Source organism: Hyaena hyaena, unplaced genomic scaffold, assembly GCF_003009895.1.
Source record: "Hyaena hyaena isolate Hyena2069 unplaced genomic scaffold, ASM300989v1 scaffold_43, whole genome shotgun sequence".
In the NCBI taxonomy this organism is placed as follows: Eukaryota; Metazoa; Chordata; class Mammalia; order Carnivora; family Hyaenidae; genus Hyaena; species Hyaena hyaena.
Genome location: NW_024080675.1, coordinates 1,574,365 through 1,599,800, shown reverse-complemented (window position 1 = coordinate 1,599,800; position 25,436 = coordinate 1,574,365). Strand labels below are relative to the sequence as shown.

Sequence of the window (25,436 nt, the reverse complement as noted above, 5' to 3'; positions counted from 1 at the left end):
GCCTCCATTCTAACCCCTGGCAAGCACTGATCTTTTTACTGCCTCCATAATTTTGCGTTTTCCAGAATGTCATATAGTTGGAAACCATACAGTATGTAGGCTCTTCAGATTGGCTTCTTTCACTAAATAATATGTATTTGGGATTCCTCCACATCTTTTCATGGCTCGATAGCTCATTTCTTGTTGGTGTTGGAGAATATTCCATTGTCTGAGTGGATCACTGTTTATTCGCCTACTGTAGGATATCTCAATTGCTTCTAAGGTTTGGCAGTTATGAATAAAGCTCCTATAAAGATCCGTGTGCAGGGTTTTATGTGGACACAAGTTTCCAACTCCTGTGGGTGAATACCAAGGGGGGATTCCTGGACGGTAAGAGATGTTTTGTAAGAATCTGCCAGGCTGTCTTCCCAAGTGTTGCATTCCCACCAGCAGTGAGAGTCCCTGTTGCTCTACAGCCTCACCAGTATTTGGGATCATCAGTGTTGGGGTTTGGGGGCTATTCTAGTAGTGGTATCTCATTGTTTTTCTTTTTTAATGTTTATTTATTTACTTTGGGAGAGAGGGAGAGAGAGAGGCCAGTGGATGAGAGGTAGAGAGAGAATCCCAAGCAGGCTCCACGCTGTCAGTTCAGAGCCTGATGCAGGGCTCCATCCCTCGAACCATGACATCATGACCCAAGCCGAAATCAAGAGTCCACTGCTTAACTGTCTTAGCGGACTGAGCCACCCAGGTGCTCCTCTCATTATTGTTTTGATTTGCATTTTCCTGGTGACGTATGAGGCGGAGCACGTTTTCATGTGCTTCTTGGCTATCTTCCTGGGGTGAGGTGAATTTTGGAAAACAGTCCTTTATCAGATGTGTCTTTCGAAAATATTTTCTCCCAGTCTGTGGCTTGTCTTCTCCTTCTCTTGACAGTGTCTTTCACAGAGTAGAAAATTTTAATCTTAATCAAATCCAGTTTGTGAATTCTTTCTTTCATGGTTTGTGTCTTTGATGTTGTCTCTAAAAAGTCACTGCCATACCCAAGGTCATCTATGTTTTCTCCCTTGTTGTCTTCTGGGAGTTTAAAAGGTTTGCATTTTACATTTAAGCCTATAATCCATTTTGAGTTATTTTTTGTGAGGGCGTAAAGTCTGTGTCTGGATTCATATACATATATATATATATATATTTTTTTTTTTTTGCATGTGGATGTCCAGCTGTTCACCATTTGTGAAAAAAACTGTCTTTGCTCCATTGTATTGCCTTTGCTTCTTTGTCAAAGATCAGTCGGCTATATTTATGTGGGTCTATTTTTGGACTCTCTGTTCTCTTGCATTTATCTCTTTGCCTGTTCTTTCACTACTACTACACTGTCCTTACTATTATAGCTTTATAGTAAGTCTTGAAATAGGGTTCTGTCAATCCTCCAGTTTTGTTCTATTCCTTCAATATTGTGTTGGCTATTCTGGGTCTTTGGGTCCTCAGTTTTTAAGAGTCTAAAGCTGGGGGTAGGGGGGTGGGGGTGAAGGGAGGGTCCTGAGACCAAAAGCTTGAGAACTGCTATTATAGAGAAAGATGGACACACAGATGAGTGTATTAAATTCTTTTGTTAAGAAAGAATGTAGTGGAAGGGAACTCAGACTGAACTCATACTACATCTTACTGCCCTATTTTGGGAGCTGAGCAAGCTTGTTGCTTTAGGGTACATCTCTGAGAGTCCAAATTTAGATTCTTTGTGACACAGACATGAGCCTGGTCTTAGGAGAGAATTCTAGAGGGGCCTGGGGCTTGAGTTGTTGTCTTCCCTTGGGACCAACCAGAGAACTCAGGGCAGATTAGGGAGGTTTGGAATTGGTTTTTCCATTTCTCTGAGAGAAAGGTGAATCTTGAGGATTAGGGTTGTGCATGTATATCAAGTGCTATGCCTTTCATCTTCATAATTAAGACTTGTGAAATCTCAAGAGTAATCCCTGGTAAAAGGGGAACAATCGCATCTTGTGCTGTTTACCTACCTGCTACCCTTGACTTCTGCAAGAAGCACACGCAGAGAGGAAAAGGTGGGGCTTTGGTCTCAAACCCCAGGATTAAAAAAAAAGTCCCCTGTTCTGCTGGGCTGGGCTCCTCCAAAGAGAAAGCTTTATTTGCTGAAAGACGCCAGTTGCTTACTCTGCTCCATTCATGCAGGCCACACCCCTAGCAGACCACTCCAGCAGTGGGAGAGGCCAGCAGCTGACCCGAGCAGAGCTGGGTGTTGGATGGCACCCATCTCCCGCCTGCACAATCAGGCCACGCAGCTGCTCTCAAGGCCCAGTCGACCTCCTCAGCTACAGGAGAATCTTCAGGGATCTCAGGAGCAGGCCAAAGCAAGCAAGCCTAAAGGCCAGGCCTTCCTGTTTCCTAGTCATGTGGAAGGATGTCACCTCCAGGGACCACCCTTGATTACCTCCCATCCTTTAGCTGCTCTCCTGACACTCTGGAAGCACCACTCCTGGCACTGTGCCTAAAGGGACAGCATTCTTACTTGAGGGGGCAAGGCTGTTGTTAACCTGGGGACCACTGGTGGGTTCAGAGGGTCCTTAAAGGTCCAGAGACCAGGTATGTGTGCTCTTTTATGAGAGGGAAGGTCTAGAGTTTTCATCAGATTTCAAAAGTAGAGAAAGTCCTTCCTTATAAAAAGTTAAAAGGATCACTGTGTTAGAGAGCAACATTAGTTACAGCTGTCCTGCTGAAGATTTTCAGAGTCCTCCCAATAATAATAATGCAACAAATAGTTGAGTTCTCCATGCCTGGCTCAGCACTAAGGGCTGGAGACACAACAATGAGTAAGACCAGATGTGACCCGTATGTCATTGAAGGGCACAGATATAAATGAAATACTCACACAAGTGCATCTAATTCATTAGTTTATTTACTTATTTATTATTTTTTAAAAGTTTCTGTATTTTGAGAAAGAGAGAATGCAAACGGGAGGGGCAGAGAGAGAGGGAGAGAGAAAGAATCCCAAGCAGGGTCCACACTGTCATCACAGAGCCCCATATGGGGCTTACAAACACAAACCATGAGATCATGACCTGAGCCAAAATCAAGAGACACTCAACCAACTGAGTCACCCAGGTGACTTGCATGTTTAATTTAAAAATCAAATGCTGTTCTGAATTTCAGAACCTGGTTTTATGACTGATATAACAGTGGAGGTTTAGTTTTTGTTTATTTGTTTGTTTATTTATTTTTAAAATGTTTTATTTATTTCCGAGAGAGAGAGAGAGACAGTGTGAGCAGGGGAGGGTCAGAGAGAGGGAGACACAGAATCTGAAGCAGCCTCCAGGCTCTGAGCTGTCAGCACAGAGCCAGACATGGGGCTCAAACCCACGAACCGTAAGATTATGACCTGAGCTGAAGTCGGACTCTTAACTGACTGAGCCACCCAGGTGCCCCTGTATATTTATTTTTGAATAGATAATATATTCATGTTCAAAACTTAAAAAAAATTATACAATGAAACACACTCATCCCTGGCCACCCAACTACCATTATTCCCTAGCTGCCCCCAGGAGGCCATGCATGTTTTATAGACTGATGAGTGGGTGTTCTACTATTAGATGGAGGGAGGGAAGAGGAGGGGAGAGAAGAGAAAACTTACCTGAGGATATGATGCTTCAAGTTTGAAGCATGAATGTGAAGTGAAGAAGACTGCAAAGGGTTAGGGGAAGCATTTAGATAGAAGCAATAGCTTATGCAAAGGCCCCATGGCAGGAGACAGCTTGACGTATTAGAAAGATGAAAAGAAAAAAAAAAAAAAGAAAGATGAAAAGAAAGCCCATGTGGCCGGAGTGCAGAAAGCAAGGGGAGAAGTCCGGGATGCTGCTGGGTGGGGAGCATGTGGTCTTGTAACTGTCATAGCATCGTAGACTTTCCCCCTAAAAGCCGAGAGGATATAACCTTCAATCACATTTGGATTTTGAAAATGTTATCCTGGCTGTACTATGGAGAATGGATCGGAGGGGAGAGCAGTTAATGTGTTTATTTAGTTCCGGTAAGAAATGATGTGGCTTGGTGGTGGTGCTATATCTACATATATTGCAAGAAACGTATTGGTATAAAAGGTTCCTGCTTCTGAAAAATGTTAACAAAATACTTGTTTCAATTCTCTCAACTGAGGGGAAGAAAATTACATAATAAGAGTTTGCCTAGAACGTAGTTAACACCTGGCTGTATTTGGTCCAAGCATGTGGCCAAACTGACAGGATAATTTAACATCCTGTAAAAGGTTGATGGACAAGGGGCTGAAGTCTCATAAAATCTTGCTAGAAGCCTTCTGGTCCAGCCTCCTGCCTGACCACCCTCTGAAGACATCTCCCCTGTGCGGGAGCCCTCCAGTGGTTGGAGATTGTTACTGTTGTTACCAAGTCATAACAGAATGACCAGGTGGGTGACGTGCACTAGTTAGGAAACAAATCACTACAACACCTGATGGCTGTACTTGTTTGGTATTTGCACACTTAACTTTCCTTCTGTTAATCCCCTGCAGAATGGCTTATTCTGAGGCGCATGGAGGGGTCCCCTGTGGTTTCATCCGCCAGAATTCCGGCAACTCCATTTCCCTGGACTTCGAGCCGGACACAGAGTACCGGTTTGTGGAGCAACTGGAAGAACGTTACAAATGTGCCTTCTGCCACTCGGTGCTTCACAACCCGCACCAGACGGGGTGCGGGCACCGCTTCTGCCAGCACTGCATCCTGTCCCTGAGGTGAGTGGGCAGGACCCACGGCCGTGGCCAGAACAGACGGGGCTGTTCCTGGGATGTAAGTGTCAGACGTGGCCGCTTGACTGTAATTGTGGTTTTTGGAATTGCTGTGGCTGGCCACAGAACCACGAACACGAGGAGGGGCTCTCCCAGGGCCCTTCTCTAGTAGCCTGAGGAATAACCTTTTTTTTTTCCAGTCACTTATTGATAGTCACCTTTTTTTCCTCTTTAAAAAAATTTTAAAAAATTCAATTCCTAGTAAGTTCTCTTGAATCCATTTTTAATATCTAATATTGTACAGGTTGGAGAGCTCTATCTAGAATGTAGACATTTATAAAATCAATTTCAAATGCATCATTTTTCTATATTTAAGACCAAAGCACATAAATGGTACCATAGAGCTTAGAGAGGAAATATATTTCTCCTGTATACTTGAGAAAATGTGAAGTCCTTTTCAAGAAAATCTAAGAGACAGAACAGTCCTACCAATTAGGAAAGAGGGCCTCGTTCACTCTTTCATGCAGTGATTTACTGGTCACTTAGTGATTTCCAAATTGGATGGCTGTAGTAACTTATTTATGCTGGTACCTCTGAAAGTGAGCCCTGGGATCCATATTTGTTTTATGTTCGGCTTGCATCAGCGAGAATAATAAGTTTGATGGTGTGAAAAAATAATAAAAAAATAAATGATGAGTAAAAAATAAAATTCAAGTATAATTAACATACAGTGTTCTGCTAGTTTCGGGTGTACAGTGTAATGATTCAACAATCCTCTCCATTACTCAGGGCTCATGAGAGTCACCTTTTCTTGGCATTTAGAGCACATGCGAGGCAAAGCTTGATGCACAGTCTGTGTTGGGAAGGACTTGCATCTCACAGGGGTCTGTGTAGTCGTCGCTCCGACTTTTCCTTGCCTTCAGGCAGAGGTGGTGTCACATCCAGAATGGACCTCCATGCAATGGATGCTGTCCACTTCGGGCAGCGGGAAAACCTGGATCATGCCATTTGAGGGAGACCAGGAGAGCTATGGAAGCAGGCTGGGGGTGGGGAGGTTAGGGCAGTAAGTAAGTTGTTTCCTCCCAAGCTTAGAAAGGGGGTTATTACAGCACATTCTCATTCATTCATGGGTTTGTCCATTCAGCACCTGTGTGTTCCAGGCACCTTGCTAAACTAAGCTTTGGTGTATGGAGAGGAAGAGCCGGAGGTCATTGTGGAATAGGACCCACTCTCTGCCCTCCAGAACACTCCAGTCTAGTGAAAGAGAGACGTTGTGGCACAATGTGATAAGCAAAAGACTGCCGTGGGAGCACTGGCAGGGGACATTTAACTCTGTCTGGAGGACTGTTTGACTTTCGGCAGACTGGGGAGGTGCTGAAAGTGCAATGGGGGATGGGGGAGAGACACACCCTTCTTGGGGGAGGGAGCAGCAGGAGGGAAGACAGAACCCGGTATGTTGAAGGGGGAGCTGGAAGGGGCCATGCCTGGCTGGAGTGCTGGGCTGCTCTTGGGAGAGCTTTTGAGGTCAACTCTTAATTCCAGCTCTACTTTTATTTTTCTCTCCAGAGAATTAAATGCAGTCCCGCTCTGCCCTGTAGATAAGGAGGTTATCAAATCTCAGGAGGTAAGAAAATCACTGCTTTGGTTTAGCAGCTCTCTGGGTGATGGAGACGCCAGTGTCCTCAGTGTCCTAGGTTGAATTGGACATAGAGGTTGGAGCAGTAAGAGCGGGAGAGGGGGGCCTTTCTTGGAGTCCACATTCCTCTGCTGTGGGGCCAGGTCAAACCCCCTCCTACCACTGTTTCAGAGGCTTGTTTGTATCTTTATTGACGTCTCCCTCCCCCACGCCTGACCAAATTTCTACTCTGCCCTCTCCTTACCCTCTTCCAACACAAGCTCCAGGTACATTAAGTTGCTTGGAGAAATTAAACATCTGTTTCTTGGAATTCACTTTCTCCTCTGCTTAATTTCTAGAACTTCCTTTTATTATTATGTCTAACAATAGCTTTATTGAAGTATAATTCATATGCCAAAAATTTATCTTTAAAGTATACGTGTTTCATGGAAAATAGTAACATAAAATAAAGTGTACATGTTTCTTGGATATATACTTTGGAGTAGAATTCCTGGGTCATATGGTAATTCTGTTTAGGGCCATAATGGTAACTTTATGTGTAACATTCTGAAGAAGTCTTCAGATGATTTTCCAAAGCAACTGCACCATTTTACCTTCCTACCAGCAGGGTGTGAGAGTTCTAACATCTCTAGATCCTTGCCAAAAGTTGTTAATGGCCATTGTTTTGATTACAGTCTTTCTAGTGGGTACCTGTTTTGCTTTGCATTTCTCTAATAATTAATGATATTAAGCATCTTTTTGTGTTTTTGTTCATTTGTATATCGTCTGGGAGAAATACCTACTCAATTTCTTTTCCCATTTTTTAGTGGATTATTGGTCTTTTACTGTTGAGTTCTAAGAGCTCTTTATATATTCTGGATATAAGACTCTTATAAAATGTATGATTTGCAAGTATTTTTCTCCCATTCTGTGAGCTCTCTTTTCACTGTTTTGGTGGTATCCTCTGAAGCATGAAAGCTTTTCATTTTGATGAGATCTGACTTGTCTTTTGTTTATTTTGGTCGCTTGTTCGTTTAGTGTTGCATCTAAGAAACCATTACCTAACCTCTGATCATGAAGATTTTCTCCCTTAAAACTTCCTTTTAGGGACTCCTGGGTGGCTCAGTCAGTTAAACATCTGACTTTGGCCCAGGTCATGATCTGGCAGTCTGTGAGTTTGAGCCCCGCGTTGTGCTCTGTGCAGTCAGCTCAGAGCCTGGAACCTGCTTCAGATTCTGTGTCTCCCTCTCTCTCTGCTCCCACTTGCCCTCGTTCTCTCTCACTCTCTCTCAAAAATAAATAAACATTTTTAAAAAGTTAAAAAAAAAACCCACCTTCTTTTAAGCTCAGTTTTCTTCCTCCATAATTCTGTTACAGGACATTCAAGCATCACCTCCTCCAGGAAGCTCCCTGAGCACCTGGTCCGACGTACATGCTCCTTCTCTGTGTTCTTATGTTGTGTTTTCCAAATGCCTAGCAGAGGACAGTGCCGTGTTTGTGTTTGCCTCTCCCACTAGACCAGGCGTTGGCGTACTGCAACATGAGATATGTTGGGACAAATCCAGCCTGCCACTGTTATTGTATGGCCCATGAGCTGAGAATGGTTTTCACATAATCAATGAAAAAAATCCAAAGAAGTGTACACAGGAACTCTGTACTATTTTTGCATACCTCATGAGTCGGTAAACTATTTCAAAACAAAAACTTTATTTTATTAAATTTTAAAAAACGTTTATCTATTTTTGAGAGAGAGAGAGAGAAAGACAGAGTTTGAGTGGGTGGGGGGCAGAGAGAGGGAGACACAGACTCTGAACCAGGATCCAGGTTCCACTGATGTGGGGCTTGAACTCATGAACCGTGAGATCATGACCTGAGCTGAAGTCAGACGCTTAACCGACTGAGCCACCCAGGCACTCCAACAAAAAATTTATTTTAAAAGTCAAAAGAATAACATTTTGTGACACGTGTAAATGATATGAAATTTATATTTCAGTGTCCATAAATAATGTTTTATTGGAACACAGCCAAGCATATCCATTTAAGTATTGCGTGCAGCAGAGCTGAGTAGTTACAAAAGAAAACATCGCGTTGTGGCCTGCAAAGCTGAAAATACTCACTCTCTGATCCTTTATGGAGAAAGTTTGCCAACCCCTGGTGTGTGCTGAAATAGCATGTCCGCACAGCCTCAGTGACACTGCCTGATGACTAATACACAGTTTTATACTGTGACAGGAAGCTGAAAGCGTCACCCTCATCCACAGCCCACCTTCTGACCTTTGAGCATATGAGGTCAGGTGCACCATGAGATTCTCCTGCAGCCTATTGTGCTGAGCATTGAATTTCCTGGCTTGTATGTTCAGTGGCCTGTCGGAAATACGTATCTGAGAAAGCCTGTTCTTTTATGGTGGCGAATCTGATATTTCCATTCCAACCACTGTCTGGAAGTTTCCACCTGACTTTTTTTTTTTTTTTAACTTTTTTAAAATGTTTATTTATTTTTGAGAGACAAAGAGACAGAGTGTGAACTGGGGAGGGGCAGAGAGAAGAGGGAGACACAGACTCTGAAGCAAGCTCCAGGCCCCTAGCTGTCATCACAGAGCCTGACATGGGGCTCGAACCCATGAGCCATGAGATCATAACCTGAGCCGAAGTCGGATGCTTAACCGACTGAGCCACCCAGGTGTCCCTCCACCTGATTTTGAGATGTATTTGAAGATTAAATTAATAACAGTTTCATTCACATTGTTCTGAAGGTTTGGATTGTATGAGACCTGTTATATTTCTCTTTTAGGTGTTTAAAGACAATTGCTGCAAGAGAGAAGTCCTCAACTTATATGTGTATTGCAAAAATGCTCCTTTATGTAATGCCAAGAGTATTCTGGGACGATACCAGGTGGGTATTACTCATGACCAATATTTGTTTTTGCCATCTTGCCAGTGGCATGTACTGAACACCTTTATATGACAGTTACTGGGCTAAGCATGATAGAGAGTTCACTGGGTTGCCCTCAGAGAATTCCTGTTTAGCAATATGGTTGGCTACAGTGCAGCACTACAAGAGCTAAGTGTGGGTGAAGGGGTCGGTCTCATATGGGACGCATGGAGGGCATACTGTATGTGACTAGACCTACATTGTTGGTTAGGGGTCCTTGACCGAAAAGAGAAGATGTGGGACATGCTGACCAAAAGGACCTGTCATTCTGGGGAACTGTAAGGATTTGGGGTCCCCAGGGTGGGAGCCAGAGCAGCCTGCAGAAAGAGACGATTGCAACGGTCCCTGTCCAAAAGCATTGTCAGGTGCTGGGTGGGTGTTTCCCAGCAGCTGTGGGCCCCAGCTCTCTGGTTTATGATCCGAGGCATCTAATGTAGAACAGAGCAGAACTAGGATGTGATTTAAAGGTGAAGCGTTGGTATGAGCCACAAACACACAAGGTGTAGGGGAAGCGAGGGGGAGTTTCTCCCACATGAAACTGCCCTGCCTGGTTCTTCCATCCAGCTGGGGAAACTCAATAAATGGGAAGCTGGAAGTGAGGCTCTGTCACGGCAGGCCCGTATCAGGTTTGATCACACTGTGAAGGAGTAAGAAGTGGGCATCTTTCGCTTCCAGAGAATTGCTTGGGAGCTGCTGAAATTTTCCTCTCCCACCCACACCTTTTGTAACATATTTCAGGTGATTCAGCCTTTTCTCCACCTTACCTCTGAACCCCCCCCCAGGCACTGAGCTTGTAAATGAGTAAATGATTTCCTTGTTAACCCCAGGATTTCTCTGGGGGTTCACCGACCTCTCTTGAGTTGATAAGCCCCGGAACAAGGCCTCTTTCCAGCTTCGTTGTCACGAAGCCTGAAAAGGAAATGAGGCTCAAACGGACCATCCGTCCATCAGCTTTTGTGACCAGATCTTCACCTTCTAGAGAATAGTGGCTGGTTTCTTTGCACCTGTTTCTTTTGTATTTCCCCTCATTCCTGTCCCCCTTCCCCCACCCCGGCTTGCAAAGGTGACGTGAAGGTTCTCCCAGTAGGAGAATCCTGATGAATGTTCACTATTTTGGTGAGAGCAGAGGGGTAGCAGCAGTGAATTTTCTAGAAGATATGGATTTCAGTGGTCATTATTTGTTGATCCTAAAAGTAAAAGAGAGTAGCTGTAATATTTATTTACCTCCTGCAGAAAGACTGGTTGTGTTTTCTCTCCTTCAGGAAGGGGTCAGCAAGGTGTTTCTGTCAAAAGCCAGTGAGTAGATTTTTTAGGCTTTGTAGGCCATACGATCTGTGTATCAGCCACTCAGCTGTTCCATTTCAGATGGGAAGCGGCTGCTAGCTGTATGTGAACAAATAGGTGTGGCTGTTCTCCAGAAAAACTTTATTTACAAAAGCAAGTACAGGCCAGATTTGGCCCAAGAGCCGGACCTTGCCAACATTGTCTTAAGGGATCTTGCTGGGAACAAACTCACTAGGGGTTTTGAGAACTTGTTAGCATCACAATAACTTGCAGGGATCCAAAGGTTTTATTGATATACCTCCTGCTTGGGGCACCTGGGTGGCTAAATCCATGAAGCGTCCAACTTTGGCTCAGGTCATGATCTCACGGTTCCTGAGTTTGAGCCCTGCATCGGCATTAGCTCAGATCCCACTTCAGAACCTCTGTTCTCCTCTCTGCCTGCCCCTCTCCCACTAGCTCTCTTTTCCTCTCTTGCTCTCAAAATATAAATAAACATTCAAAAAGAAAAAAAGATACACCTCCTGCTTTTCCAAATGGATACCATGAAGAATATTGGAACGAATACTGCCCATGTTATCGTTGTCTCACATTCTGGTTAAGAACATTTCCTGACTAACAAGCCTGACCACTCCCAGCTTCTCTTAGGCCTGTGATTCTTTTTTTTTTTTTTTCCCTTTATCTGCTTTTCTTGACCACTTCTGGAACAGCTCTCTCTCCTTCCCCTTTCTTCCTTTTATAATCCTTTCCTTTCCTTCATATAGTTGGGATATGCCCCATTCTTCTTTGCTCTTTCCCTCCATCCCAACTTTTAAGTCTGCCATGCAGAGATTAGTACTTGGTGCTCGGGGTGGGGATGGAGGGTGCACAGAAGAAATTAAAAATGCCCTTGAAGGACTGGTAAATTACTCCACAAGCCTAAGGAAAGTATTCAGGGACTACCCTGCGAATGTGGGCATGTTACTAGATTATCTAAAATAGACTCAGCTTGCTTCCTTCTTCAGTCATCTTCCCTGTCCTCCTAACTCCTACCAAACAAGGCTGGCCGTCACAGCCTCCATCTGGGCAGCCCCATCCGTGCCCTCTCCTCTGCAGCCCTGTCTGCCCAGCTGCCCCCAGTATCCACCCCCAGGCTTCCAGCAGACTCCCCTTCTCACCACCTTGGTCAGCGGGGCCCACTGGCCTGTGTTATCTGTTGCAGGACCACCTCCAGCAATGCCCGTTTCAAGCCGTGCAGTGTTCTAATGAGAACTGTCAGAAGCCAGTCCTTCGGAAAGATCTGAAAGAACATTTGAGCGAATATTGCCAGTTTCGAGAGGAAAAATGCCTTTATTGCAAAAAAGATGTGGTAGTGATCAATCTACAGGTAAAAAAAAGGAAGGAAGGAAGGAAGGAAGGAAAGAAAGAAAGAAAGAAAGAAAGAAAGAAAGAAAGAAAGAAAGAAAGAAAGAAAGAGAGAGAGGGAGAGAAAAGAAAAAAGAAATGAAAAGAAATGAAAAGAAAAGAAAAAAATTGTCTTTATGGGACTGAATTCTACCTGAGTGGTCACAGTGAATTTATTTTTGTACAGAAATAGGTCCAAAGAATTATCTGAGAGTTCCATAAAAAGGCGAAAACCTTCTTGTTGGTAGGACCCTTCTCATTTATCATTGGCAAAAGCATTGTTTGAGCACTTACTGAGTGTGAGTGTGCAAAGAGCCATGCTAGTTATTGGGTCAAGAGGAGGTGACGATACTGTGTCCTCAGGGTGCTTCAGTCCATCTGGAGTGGCAGGACATAGGCAGAAAAAGAGAGCATGCTTTTCACATGTACCATACTGATGACTTGCAAAGTCTACCCTCTATGAGTCCTACGCCCTCTGACTTTCTTTTGGAATAATTGGAAAATGGAATTGATTTATGTGAAGAAAGCGGCCATCTTTATTTAGTCCTTTTTGGAAGTTGGCTGTATCTTCCTGTAGAGGGCAAGCCACATAACATAGATCCCTAGAGATCTATGCATAAACAGTCTGAGGCCATAGTAGGGAACCCTTGGAAGCACGATTTGGCTCTGTTTCATCACACTTTCTCTGTTTCAGAATCATGAGGAAAACTTGTGTCCTGAATACCCGGTATCTTGTCCTAACAAGTGTTTGCAGATGATTCCAAGAGCTGAGGTAACTGTAAATGATTCACTTAGTAGATTTTATATAAGATAAAGTTTTAGTAACCAATGTGTGTGTGTTTGATAAAATCCCACAGGCAGAAGCCCAAGGTTTAAATAACCCCCATGACAGCCATGTTTCTGTGTTCCCTTCCCTTTTCCCCGAGAATTCCTCTCAATTTTTACCATAGCTCTCCCTCCGCCAGGCCTCAGCATGGCTTTTCCCCTTCTGTTCCCTCCCTTCTTCCCAAGATACCCTTGGTTCCCTGCATGCTGCGGTTCTATCAGGCAGTTAGAGAATTGGTGATGAATTTCTGTTTCGTAGGTGGATGAACACCTTGCTGTGTGTCCTGAAGCGGAACAAGACTGTCCTTTTAAGCACTATGGCTGTACTGTAAAGGTATGGAATGCCTTTTTGTTTCTGCCTCTGCATTCTACTGTTTCATTTATTCAGCAGGCTTATTTTACTCTCTGACTCCATTTAGGATGTAGAAGGACTTTCACTTTGGAGAACTTTAAGACTGGTGATTTTAGTCAGGGTTCTTTAGAAAAACAGAATCAATGGGAGATACATACCTACATATACATATAGAGACTTATTTTAAGAAATTAGCTTATGTGATCGTGGGGACTGGCGAATCTGATTATTTGCAGGGCAGACCAGCAGTTTGGAAATTCTGGCTGGAGTTTCTAGGTTGTAGTCTTGAGAAGTGATCCTTCTTCAGGAAACTTTATTCTTTGCTCTTAAAAGGTGGTTGGACGAGGCCCTCCCACATGCCATAGAGTAATCGGCTTTACTTAAAGTCAACTGATTTGTAAATGTTAATCACAGATACAAAAGGTCTTCACAGTAACATCTAGATTAGTGTTGACCAAACAACTGGGCACCATAGTCTAGCCAAGCTGACACATAAAATTAACCATCATGGTAATTATTTCTAAATCAGATTCCACTGTCTCTACCAGATTTTGAGACTTTCTGGAGTCATAATTCTGATGGTTATAAATCTTGGTTTTATGGTATGCCATCTACCACCACGGATTTTGAAACAGAATTGATTTGAAATCATGTTTTAAAATGTATTTTATTACCTATTAAACACGTTTAAGGATGTTATTTTAAAAATTGTATAAAATATGAAAAGAAAAGAAAGCTTGCTTCCTACCTCATTTTAACAGATTCTAGATGGATCAAACTTTTAGGTATTAAAAGTTATTAAAAATATCATACACTGTATTATTTCATACTTTGTATCATCTAAAATTACTCCAAACACAAAGTTTATTGTAGGGGCACCAGGGTTGAGTGCCCAACTCTTGGTTTCAGCTCAGGTCATGGTCTCATGATCTTTTGGGTTCAAGCCTTGCATTGGGCTTGCGCTGACAGCATGGAGTCTGCTTGGGTTTCTCTCTCTCTCTCTCTCTCTCTCTCTCACTCTCTCTGTCTGTCTCTCTCAAAATAAATAAACTTTAAAATTTTATTTTACAAATCATAAAAAATGACTTGTAAAGAAAAAGTGAGTGAATTTTTTTATTCTTTTTTTTTTTTAATTAAAAATTTTTATTGTTTATATTTGAGAGAGAGACAGAGTGCGAGCAGGGGAGGGGCAGAGAGAGAGGAAGACACAGAATTCAAAGCAGGCTCCAGGCTCTGAGCGTCAGCACAGAGCCCGATGCGGGGCTCAGACTCACAAACTGCGAGATCATGACCTGAGCTAAAGTTGGATGCCTAATAGACTAAGCCACCGAGGTGCTCCTGAATGTTTTTATTCGTGATATAAAAGTCTTTCTTAGATGACTAACACAAAACCAGGAGATATAATTTTGATGTTTGACCATAAATATTTAAAACTTTTATATGATTTTTTTAAATGACATAAATAAAATCAAATGGCAAACCACAAACTGGAGGTACAAAGCTTCAACATATGACAAGACAAAAAAGGATATTTTCCTAAATAGACAAAGAATCCTTACACTAGGCAAAGGAATATATGAGTAAGTTTCAGAAAAAAAATTCATTTGGCTAACAGATGTAAGAAAAGACACTTAATCTCACACCTAAATGTAAATTATAATAAGAAATATAACTTTCACCATCAAATTCACAAAGATTAAAACAATTTATAATATCCCAACTTTTTTTGAGGACAATTTAGTTATATCTATGAAAAGTGAGGGACACCTGGCCACCTTAGTTGGTAGAGCATGTGACACTTGAGCTCAAGGTTGTGAGTTCAAGCCCCACATTAGCATAGAACTTACTTATTTTTTTCTTTTTTCTTCTTTTTTTTGAGAGAGGGTGCAAGTGAGCAAAAGGCAGAGAGAGAGAGAGAATCCTATGAGGGGCAGAGAGAGAGAAGCAGGACTCACCTGAATTGGGGCTCTTGCTCACCCCATTCAGGGCACAAGCTCACCTCATGTGGCACTAGAAGTCATGAACCATGAGATAATGAACTGAGCCAAAGTCAGATGCTTAACAACTGAACCGTCCAGGTGCCCAGAGCTTATTTTTAAAAAATAATTTTTTTATTAAAAAAAAGAAAAGGTAAACCCATACATTGGCCTTGTAATTCTATTGTTAGCAATTTATCTCACATTAATTCTTTGATAAGTATGCAGTGATTACACAAATATACAAATACACTCACACAAAGCTGTTTATATAGCAAAAGACAACAAAATACTAAAATCCTGTAAGTCCATCAGTAAATTACTATGTAATTTTTATTATATATTATAATATATTATTTATGTTTTGGAATACCACGCATCTGATAAAAAGAATGGGATATGTATTTTTTAAAATGAAATATGCTTATGATCTCATTTAGTTAACAAATGTGTATATATCTTCGCTGACTGGTGAGTGAGAGACAGAAAATTGGATGTGGTGCTGCAAAAAAGAGGAATTTTGCTTTTCATTCTGTATCTTGCTGTATTGTTTGACATAAGCACATCTTTCTCTTATTTTAAGAGCCTATTTGAAAAAAATGCATATTGTGGGAAGCCTTTAAAAAAAATCAGTGAAGAGTCCACAAATTTTCACGTATCTAACCAGTGACTGCCTTGGTTACAAAAAGGATAGAGTTTACCTTTTTAGTGCATGAAATATGGAACTGCTTTCTAGCTCTGAAAGGAATCTTCCTCATAGTTAGGTCTAAACTCCCAGTTGGGCTGTAGTCTAGACCTTCCAGGATGAGGAGAAGGTGGAAGAGGAGAGGTATTTATTCTCTGGAAAAGGGGCCAATCCTGAACTGAAGGAAAATTGTTGATAAATATACACTTTGGTTCACGGATCACCCAAAACATCTACCACTTGCTTTTACTAATGATATAGGCAGTTTGCAATTCAGTATTTTAATGATTAGGGAAGAAATGACCCTTTATTCTTGCAAACCTGTTATTTGATTTTGAGGGCTACAGATTTGCCTGGGCTGATGTAACAGTTTGGTTGCATGCCTGTGACCTTTGATAGAAGGCAGCATGGAAATGTGTGCTTGGTAGGAGAGAGAACTAACCTAGGCTTGAAAATGATCTGAAGCTAACCCGCCAAGGAGATAGGTTTTGTGAGGGAATAGTTGACAGAGGATAACTACACTTGACCCACGGTCATATATTCCCAGCGCAAGGAAGGAAATCTGTGCTGAGAATTTTGACAGTGGCCTGATTCTCTGTTTCTGTAAGTTTAAAATGGTCTCATGGGCACTGTAGAATCCTCTGGCTGGAAAAGGGATTGGGAGGGGCTGTTTCTCCTGCGACTCACCTTCCGACAAGCAAGCAAAATTGTTACAGGTCTGCTTTAGCAGAATATCTCGCCATTACCTTCATGTTTGGAGCCTTTCCACAGCCTGACTTCCTTTCCTCTTCACACTGAAGGATAAACGGGGGAACCTGCTGGAACATGAGCATTCAGCCTTACGGGACCACATGCTTCTGGTTTTAGAAAAGAACTTCCGGTTAGAAGAACAGGTAAATATTCAAGGGTTTGGATGTAAAGGGAGGCAGCACAACCACTGGGGCTGGTAATGGTTGGTATTTTTATAGTCTCATCTGTCTCAGTACATGTTGACCGGAGGTAGATGTTTTTCTACTAAGCGGCCAGGCAGACTCATAGGATTATAGAACATTTGAACTGGAAGGTGCCTTTGAGATCTCTGGGCCCAACCCTCTCATTTAGCAGATGAAGTAACTAAGCTCAAAGACATTTTGATGTGTTTGTAACTTGTAAGCGGCAGTTTGCTTTCAAACCCATGTCCCTTGATTCTTAGTCCAGAAATAGCATGCTACCTCTGTGCAGCCTATCCACACGCTTTTGGCTAATATCTGGCACCTGGTAGGTGACTAGTAGGTACTTGATGTTTTTGAATTAGACCAATCTTACCATGAAGCAATCATTTCTATCTGTTCTAGGCATTATGGGTTTTATATGTTTTCTAGTTAAGTCTTAACTCCTGCCTATGAAAAGCTTTGCAGCCTGATAAATGCATACATAAATATTTATTTCACTGAGTTGTGATTACCAAGTGAAGTTACGTGTGCAAATGCCTGCCACAGTCCCTGGAATACTCATAATGGACCTCAATAAATGCTGATTCTATTGAGTAATTATTATAAAAGTTAATTATTTTGTTAGAACATCTCAGAGGATCAGACTTCTCAAGCCCTTGTCGGGAAGAGAGGGAGCTGAATTCTCTTACTGCCGATTCATTTATGATGTTTAATTTCATATTCAAGTAGGTATGTGAGTTTCAAGGTCAGACCCTGAAGAAAATAGCGAAGACCAATTAGACTGTGACTTTGGTAGAGGGCACACTGCCCGATAACCATTCCCAAGTTCTTTCTGTACCACTTGCCTCATCCACTCATTCAACAAACAGCTGCCATACGTCAGGTATGAGATTCGTTGCTAGGGTCTCTGAGTCAAGGATGACACGGCTTCTGCCCTTGAAGGACTCACGAAAGTGCAAATAGATAAGTTGCTGTGCCATTGGACACGCTGTTGCTCAGTCCGGGGTACAGAGGCTACCGCAGTTTGCTCTGTGGGATTTGGGGAAAGCTCTTCAAGGTAGCACATCTGAGCCTCGTTTTTAAGGAAGAAAAGATTTGTCAACTTAAATGTTGTGGAGAGAGAATGTTCCAGAAAAGGAAAGCTTGTGCCAAGACAGAGAGTTATGAGAGAGGCTGATGGTGCAAGGAACTAGGGTTTTGGGGTGGTAAGCCTCCTGAGTTTCAGACAGAAAGAGCTGGAGACTCTGTGTGCTGGATTCAGATTGCAATGGCCTTCCATGTACATGCAGAAACTGTACATTCAGTTATTTTTTATTCATTCACATCTGCTCTGTTTCAGAAAGGATTTAAGGGCCAAAATTTGAACTAATGTTTGTCAGTAATGGGGAGCCAGTGGAGGTTTCGAGATAGGAAAATACAGGTTTCCCCTACTATGGGAACTAGAGCAATCCTATGAAACCTTTCATAAGCCGATGTGGTGTAAAGCACAGACGCAATTACCATTTCATGAAAGTGAAAATCCTCTTTGATTTCTTTTGATTAGTGAAAACAGGCACTAATGCAGGTCTTTCATGAAAGCAAAGTGGCGTAAAGTGAAGTTTTGGATAATGGGGGCAGGTGAAGACCATTACTTGGCCAGCTAATTGTTTGTTTTCATAAGATAAGGTAGCTGGTGATAGCATAGAAGATGGATAGAGGGAGAGGAGAGCGTGAGGACGGGGGACCAGGCAGAAGGCTGTTGTCATTAACTAGACAGTAGAGCAGTAGAGCCTGGCAATTGAAGAGTGAGGGCTCTGGAGCCAGATTGCCTGGTTTCCAGACCTGGCCCCACACTTGCCCTATGAGTTTGGACAAGCTCTTCTCCAATTGCCTCATTCATAAAATGGGGTTGTTGAAAGGGCTAAATGAACTAATATATTTAAGCTCTTAGCACAGTGCCAACGTAAAAAACGGTTCGGTATTAGGTGAAGGCAAAATACCAGAAGTGATGGTGCTGGTGGAGATGGAGAGGGCATTGAGAGACACTTCAAGGTCACAATGGAAAGCTGTAAGTTTAGAAGGCGGAGAACATGGTAGTTATTAACTGAGATGGACATTCCAGGGCCAGGAGCGGGGTAGAGGTGAGGGTGGGGAGAGGAGACACTGAGGTTTGCTTTTTGTCAAGGAGATATGTCTGCCATGTAGACAGAAGTCAGCTCTCAGGATCTAAATAGAAGATTCTGGGGCCAGAGAGCACATAGTTGTTGCAGCCATTTGTTCATTTATAAAACATGTATCAAATACCCTCTGTGTGCCAGGCACTGTGCAAGGGTTTGGGGATGAAGAAATAAGGGAGATGTAGCCTCAATAATTTAGTGTAGGAAAAAGACCAAAACAACCCCAAAAAGCAGTAAGTAGTAGAGAGTAGTGAAGGTAAGTGAAATGCTAGAATGTAGTCAGAGGGTCTTAGAACTTGAAAGATGACCTAGTAGGTGGTACTAGTGAAGTAATGTTTCTGAGAGAAAGTGCCCTTGAGTGGAGGCTTAAAAAGTGGTAGTTTCTAGATGGAGGAGGAAGTGTGTGAGAGACGAGGGCCCAATTGACAATAGAAATGTGTAGTCTTGCTGGGCAGGGCACAGTTGGGATGGGAATAGGCCAGGGGCAGATCACGTAGGGCCCTGTAGGGTCTGTAAAGAAACCCACTAAGGGAGGAAGGTGACAAGACCAGATTTGTCTCTGGTTACAGCATGGAGGATGAACTGGCGAAAAACAAAACTAAAGAAAGGGAGAGCATCATTCACTCATACTCAACGAATATTTATCAAACACCTGCAGATGCGAGGCACCAGACCAGTTGCCAGGGTTACAGTGGGCTGTGGGATGTGTGTCCCAGTTCCCATAGAGCTTCCCATATGGCGGGAGGGTAAGGGATGGTGTAGGACCGGTTGGGAAGCTGTTGTAGCAGCGCAGGTGAGACATAAGGCTAAAGCAGGTGAGAAATGAAATGAGATGAAATGAGAAGTGGATACAAGAATCGGTTGTTTTGTTGTGTGTCAGGAGTTTAAAGTTGGTCAGTACTGCTGGATGAGTGGATGAGGCGGTAAGAGGAGGGTTTTCTGGGCTCACACTAAAGCTTTTGGTTATTTCCCTGAAATACATTACAGATTCTAAGAGCATATCCTGTCTTGCCTACTGCTTGCTAAGCTAGCTGTACCTTAAACTTTCTACCCCTGTTTCCTTATCTACAAAATGGGACTGATCGTCATACCCAATTCACAGGGTTCTTTGAGAATTAAAAGAGCTCAAGAATACAAGGGTATGACAGACGTTCAGCAAATGTCAGCTATTATTATTGATACTGTGCAGATAGCATCTGTTGTGCTGTGGTGATCAGTACTGTGTGGCTGTTTAATAAGTGTATACTGAATGAATGAAGGAACTAGTTCAGTAAATTTTGTCAAGTGATGTCGCTATCATTAGATGAACCATCATAGTGGGTTAAGTATAGAAAAGGCTGATGAGAAATCTGTGGGTCTGGTTTTTTTGAAGCATCTGCAAATATTGTATAGGAATCTGCCTGTAAATATTTTCCTAGAAATATCTTTTTAAAAATTTATTTATTTATTGAAATTTTATTTAAATCCAAGTTAATAGTAGAATTTAGTGACTTATCACTTACATGTATATATTTTTCTAGAAACTCTATCTGCAATATTTTCCTAGACTTACATTTAAATTATTTTAACTGGTATACATGCACCTTTGTGATCTCATTCCCATTTCTGTTATTAGATTTCTGATTTATATAAGAACCTAGAACAGAAAGAAAGTAAAATCCAGCAGTTAGCAGAAACTGTAAAGAAATTCGAAAAGGAGTTCAAGCAGTTTGCACAGCTACTTGGCAAAAATGGAAGCTTCCTCTCAAACATCCAGGTGAGAAATGGCCTCTCTATTCATAGCCAAGATTTAGTCTGCAATTGGCAATCAGGGTTTTTCTTATAACTTTTTTTTTTTTTTACAAATAGTTTATTGTCAAATTAGTTTCCACATAACACTCAGTGCTCATCCCCACAAGTGTCCTCCTCCATGCCCATTCCCCCTCCCCCCGGTTTTTCTTATAACTTAAGTGGAGATAATTTCAAATGTAAAGAAAACCTACACGAGTAAGATAGTGCTTAACAATACCCATGTATTCTTGGGATGCCTGGGTGGCTCAGTTAAGTGTGAGACGGGCTCAGGTCATGATCTCATAGTTGGTGAGTTCGAGCCCCATGTTAGGCTCTCTGCTGTCAGCACAGAGCCCGCTTCGGATCTTCTGCCCCTCCCCTGCTTGTGCTCTCTCTCTCTCCCTCAAAAAAAACAAGCAAGCAAGCAAACAAACAAACAAACAAAAAACCTGTGCATTTTCTACCCAAATTCCCCCACTGTGAATATTTTGTTGTGTATCTCTCTACATCTGTCTGTTGCTGTATGTGTGTGTATGTTCTTTCTGAACCATTTGTGAGGAAGCTGTATATATTATGGCCTGTACCTGTACACACTTCAGTATGTGTTTCATAAGAGTAAAGATCTTTTGGGGCACCTGGGTGGCTCAGTCGGTTGGGTGTCCGGCTTCGGCTCAGATCATGATCTCATGTCTTGTAAGTTCAAGCCCCGCATCAGGCTCTGTGCTGACAGCTTGGAGCCTGGAGCCTGCTTTCAGATTGTGTGTCTCCCTCTCTCTCAGTCCCTCCCCCACTCACGTTCTGTCTCTCTTTCTCTTCTTCAAAAATAAATAAACATTTAAAAATTAAAGAAAAAAAAGAATAAAGATCTTTTGCATAACCCCAGTAGATATAACAATGTCAGTAAATTAATAATTATGTAGTTATAATATATTTCTGTTATATTTAATTATAATAGAATTAAGGCAATTAATTTAATTGGTATATTTTTATATAATTTATGGCAATTAGGGCTATAATTAATATTATTATAATTAATAATTAATCATAGATTCATTGAGTGTATCCATAGTTGACAAAGTGAAACTCTTAATTCCCTTGGGAATAAAATGCTTTATTAAAAAATTTTTTAAATATTTATTTATTTTTGAGAGGGAGAGACAGAGTGTGAGCAGGGGAAGGGCAGAGAGAGAGGGAGACACAGAATCTGAAGCAGGCTCCAGGCTCTAAGCTGTCAGCACAGTGGGGCTCGAACTCATGAGATGTGAGATCATGACCTGAGCTGATGTCAAATGCTTAACCAAGTGAGTCACCACCTGGTGGCTTTAAACAACACTAAAATATATAAAAAATTTGCGGGGCGCCTGGGTGTCTCAGTCAGTTAAGTGTCCGACTTCGGCTCAGGTCGTGATCTCACGGTTCATGGGTTTGAGCCCTGTGTCAGACTCTGTGCTGACTGCCAGCTCAGAGCCTGGAGCCTCTTTCAGATTCTGTATCTCCCTCTCTCTCTGACCTCCCCTGCTCATGCTGTATCTCTCTCTCTCTCTCAAAAATAAAGAAAACATTTAAAAAATTACTTTGCAAATCATGAATGTTAAGTAACCATAAACAAATTTCTAATGATAATATCTTTATTATAATTATAATATTTATGGTGAAAAGGGCTTTTTAATGTTTATTTTTTAGAGAGACGGAGATATGAGCAGGGCAGGAGCAGAGAGAAAGGGAGAGAGAGAGAGAGAGAGAGAGAGAGAGAGAGAGAGAGAATCTCAAGCAGGCTCTGCACTGTCAGCAGGGAGACTGACATGGAGCTTGAACCGAAGTTGGACACTAAACCGACTGAGCCACCCAGGCACCCCTATGGTGAAAAAAGATTTTAAGACATGTGGTATGGTAGAAGTTTTGAAATGTGGATTATCCCAGGAGAAGGTAGGCCATGTAACTTCATGCTTTGTCAGCACACTGTGTGTGTGTGTGTATGTGTGTGTAAAAAGGAAATCCTTATTTGTTACTATCTCAATTCTGACCTTTTTCTAACACAAAAACCTGTCAGAGTTAAGGTCCTGAGGGACAAGTGTGGAGAAGTATGGGTCTAGTTTTATTTACTCTCTGCCATCTAGGGAGAACAATCTAACGTTCAGGCCTTACCTCAGGGCACTTCTGAACCACCTGTAGTGCTCAGGCCAGAAGAGGTGGGTCTACTTCCTGCTTATTCTCTGCCTTGTAGCGAAGCAGGTGTGGAGTGGATCTGGAGAATAGCCTCTGAGAAGGAAGTGATTAAGGCAAGAGAAGAGACAACAGGAGAACAGAGATACAAAGATAGTTTAGAGCACCGAAGGGAGAGAAGCTGAGGGAGAAGTAAAGTCAGATGAAGAGAAGTTCAAAAATTTGGAACTGTAACTGCTATCAGGAGGAGGAGGAAGATACTAGGTGGTTCATCTCTCTGCAAACCTCACTGAATTTTCTCTCCCAGACTGTGCATTTTAATTGCTTTAATTGATTAATTAAATGTGAAATGTTTGAGTTGAAAAAATTTAATCTCAATGAATTACTGAGATACTAACTTTTTTTTTTTTTTTAAACGCTACAATTCATGTACTGAAAGGCCCTTGCCAGTCACATTGACAAGTCTGCTTGGCTAGAAGCTCAAGTGCGTCAGCTATTACAGATGGCTAATCAGCAACAAAATAAGTTTGACATGAGGACTTTGGTGGAAGCTATTGACACAGTGAAACAGAAAATTACTCTGCTAGAAACCAATGATCAAAGACTAGGTATGGCTCATATTTTACTTCTCTCTGGATGACTGTATTGTCTGCATGTGTTTCTGGAACAAGCAAACACCTGGCCAGATGGAGAGTTGCAGCTGTCCAGGATAAACAGTGGTGGGGTCTGGTATTTGTGAAACAGAGCAGCATGAGATTCTGGCCACTTGGGGGGAAAACGATGGACAGCGATGAGTGGGGGCTGGAACAGGCAAAGGGTAGAAATGGGCCAGGATATTCCAAAAACAGGGAGTAGTGGTTTTTAAGAACAGTGGAAAATAATGAGAAAACTAAGGGAGCGATGTGGTCGAAGTGTTGTTTAAAGTATAGGAAAATATGGAAGAGTTTGGCTGTTTAAAAGCATTCCAGTACTAAATAATGGGCCTCACCATCCTAACGAACACGAGTCAAATGCTGTGTGTCTTCTATACACTTTGATGAGCTTCAGTTCAAGAGCATGCATTTGGGTTTTCTTGGTGCTACTTTTGCCAAGATGTGAGATTCACTGGGTTAATTATTCATACAAATGATCCATTGGTGGACATTGAGTCCAGTTCATCTTTAGGATGTCAGAATTTTATTGTTCTCTTCCGATAACACAATTCCATTTTGGGAAAATTCTAAAGACAATTTTAAGGCCTATGGAATCTTTTTTTTTACTTTGCAGTTGTTTTGGAAGGGGAGACTAACAAACATGATGCCCACATTAATATTCATAAGGCACAACTGAATAAAAATGAAGAGCGGTTTAAACTGCTAGAAGGTGCCTGCTATAACGGAAAGCTCATCTGGAAGGTGACAGACTATAAGATGAAGAAGAGGGAGGCCCTGGACGGGCACACGGTGTCCATCTTCAGCCAGCCCTTCTACACCAGCCGGTGCGGGTACCGGCTCTGTGCGAGAGCATACCTGAACGGGGACGGGTCCGGGAAGGGGACACACCTGTCGCTATACTTTGTGGTGATGCGAGGGGAGTTTGACTCACTGTTGCAGTGGCCATTCAGGCAGAGGGTGACCCTGATGCTTTTGGACCAGAGTGGCAAAAAGAACCACATCATGGAGACCTTCAAGGCTGACCCCAATAGCAGTAGTTTTAAAAGACCTGATGGAGAGATGAACATTGCGTCTGGCTGCCCCCGCTTCGTGGCTCATTCCACTTTGGAGAGTGCCAAGAATACCTACATTAAAGATGACACCGTGTTCCTGAAAGTGGCCGTGGATTTAACTGACCTGGAGGATCTCTAGTCCCTGTTCCTGGAGTGATGAAGGGCTTGTTGGGTCCAGAACCACGGAGGAGGACACCCGTGATTATCATGCGGACTGACATTGAACTTAGTGCACATTTGTATTTGGCTTTTTGCCCCTTGGTGTTTGAAGTCAGTTGTAAACTTCTCAAGTGCTATCCTCTTTTTACATTTTACTCTGTTCCAGTTTGACACTTAAAACCTTAGAATATTCTCTCATTATTTATATTTTTATATTTCTTGAAAGATGTTAAGTTTCTTGAAACGAGGTCTGGGGCATATCTCTTTTACTGGTGCTTAGCATAGCGTCTCATGGTAGGCACTATGTGAAATGTTACTGAGGACACAGAGAAAGAATTGAAAATGCTTTGGTATTTTATTCTTTGGCCTGCTGATTTTAGACCTGACCATAAACCTTGTATGGCAAAAGCCATCTTCCAGGATAGACTTCCAGTTAAGTAGTTGGGTGGTGTACTTTGAAAGACAATATGCCCAGTTTGGACCAGACTTTTATTAGGTCAAATAAAAATTTGTAGAAATTACTACACCTCTAAATATTTTCACTAAAAATTGCCAGTAGTCAGTAAGTACAGTTTTGCAAGGCTGTGTTAGAAGTGGTGAATAGAGGAAGCATTTTATTCTCCCCGTTGAAGTAAACACAAAGTACTGCACTGTGTGTTGTGTGTGTGTGTATGTGTGTGTGTGTGTGTGTGTGTGTGTGTGTAGAGAGAGAGAGAGAGAGAAGGAGAGATAGTTTATACATATATATGGAGATATAGCCCTCCAACCAAAATTCATAT

General features: G+C 42.2%; 1 protein-coding gene across 6 annotated transcripts in view; it reads left to right on the top strand.

Annotated features, from left to right (window-relative positions):
* TRAF5 (TNF receptor associated factor 5) overlaps positions 1-25,178 on the top strand; it is a 49,356-nt gene extending 24,178 nt beyond the window's left edge. For 5 of the 6 annotated variants that reach the window (XM_039230150.1, XM_039230152.1, XM_039230151.1 and 2 more), the window contains 10 exons: positions 4,511-4,729; positions 6,290-6,347; positions 9,130-9,231; positions 11,753-11,917; positions 12,629-12,706; positions 13,019-13,093; positions 16,573-16,665; positions 20,476-20,616; positions 23,233-23,401; positions 24,060-25,178. In XM_039230150.1, coding sequence (XP_039086081.1) covers positions 4,512-4,729; positions 6,290-6,347; positions 9,130-9,231; positions 11,753-11,917; positions 12,629-12,706; positions 13,019-13,093; positions 16,573-16,665; positions 20,476-20,616; positions 23,233-23,401; positions 24,060-24,637 — 1,677 coding nt within the window. In that variant the 5' untranslated portion in view covers position 4,511 and the 3' untranslated portion in view covers positions 24,638-25,178. Of the gene's footprint in view, positions 1-4,396; positions 4,408-4,510; positions 4,730-6,289; positions 6,348-9,129; positions 9,232-11,752; positions 11,918-12,628; positions 12,707-13,018; positions 13,094-16,572; positions 16,666-20,475; positions 20,617-23,232; positions 23,402-24,059 lie in introns of those variants that run through there. The other variant, XM_039230149.1, reaches the window with a different exon arrangement.
* Positions 25,179-25,436: the final 258 nt, after the last annotated feature.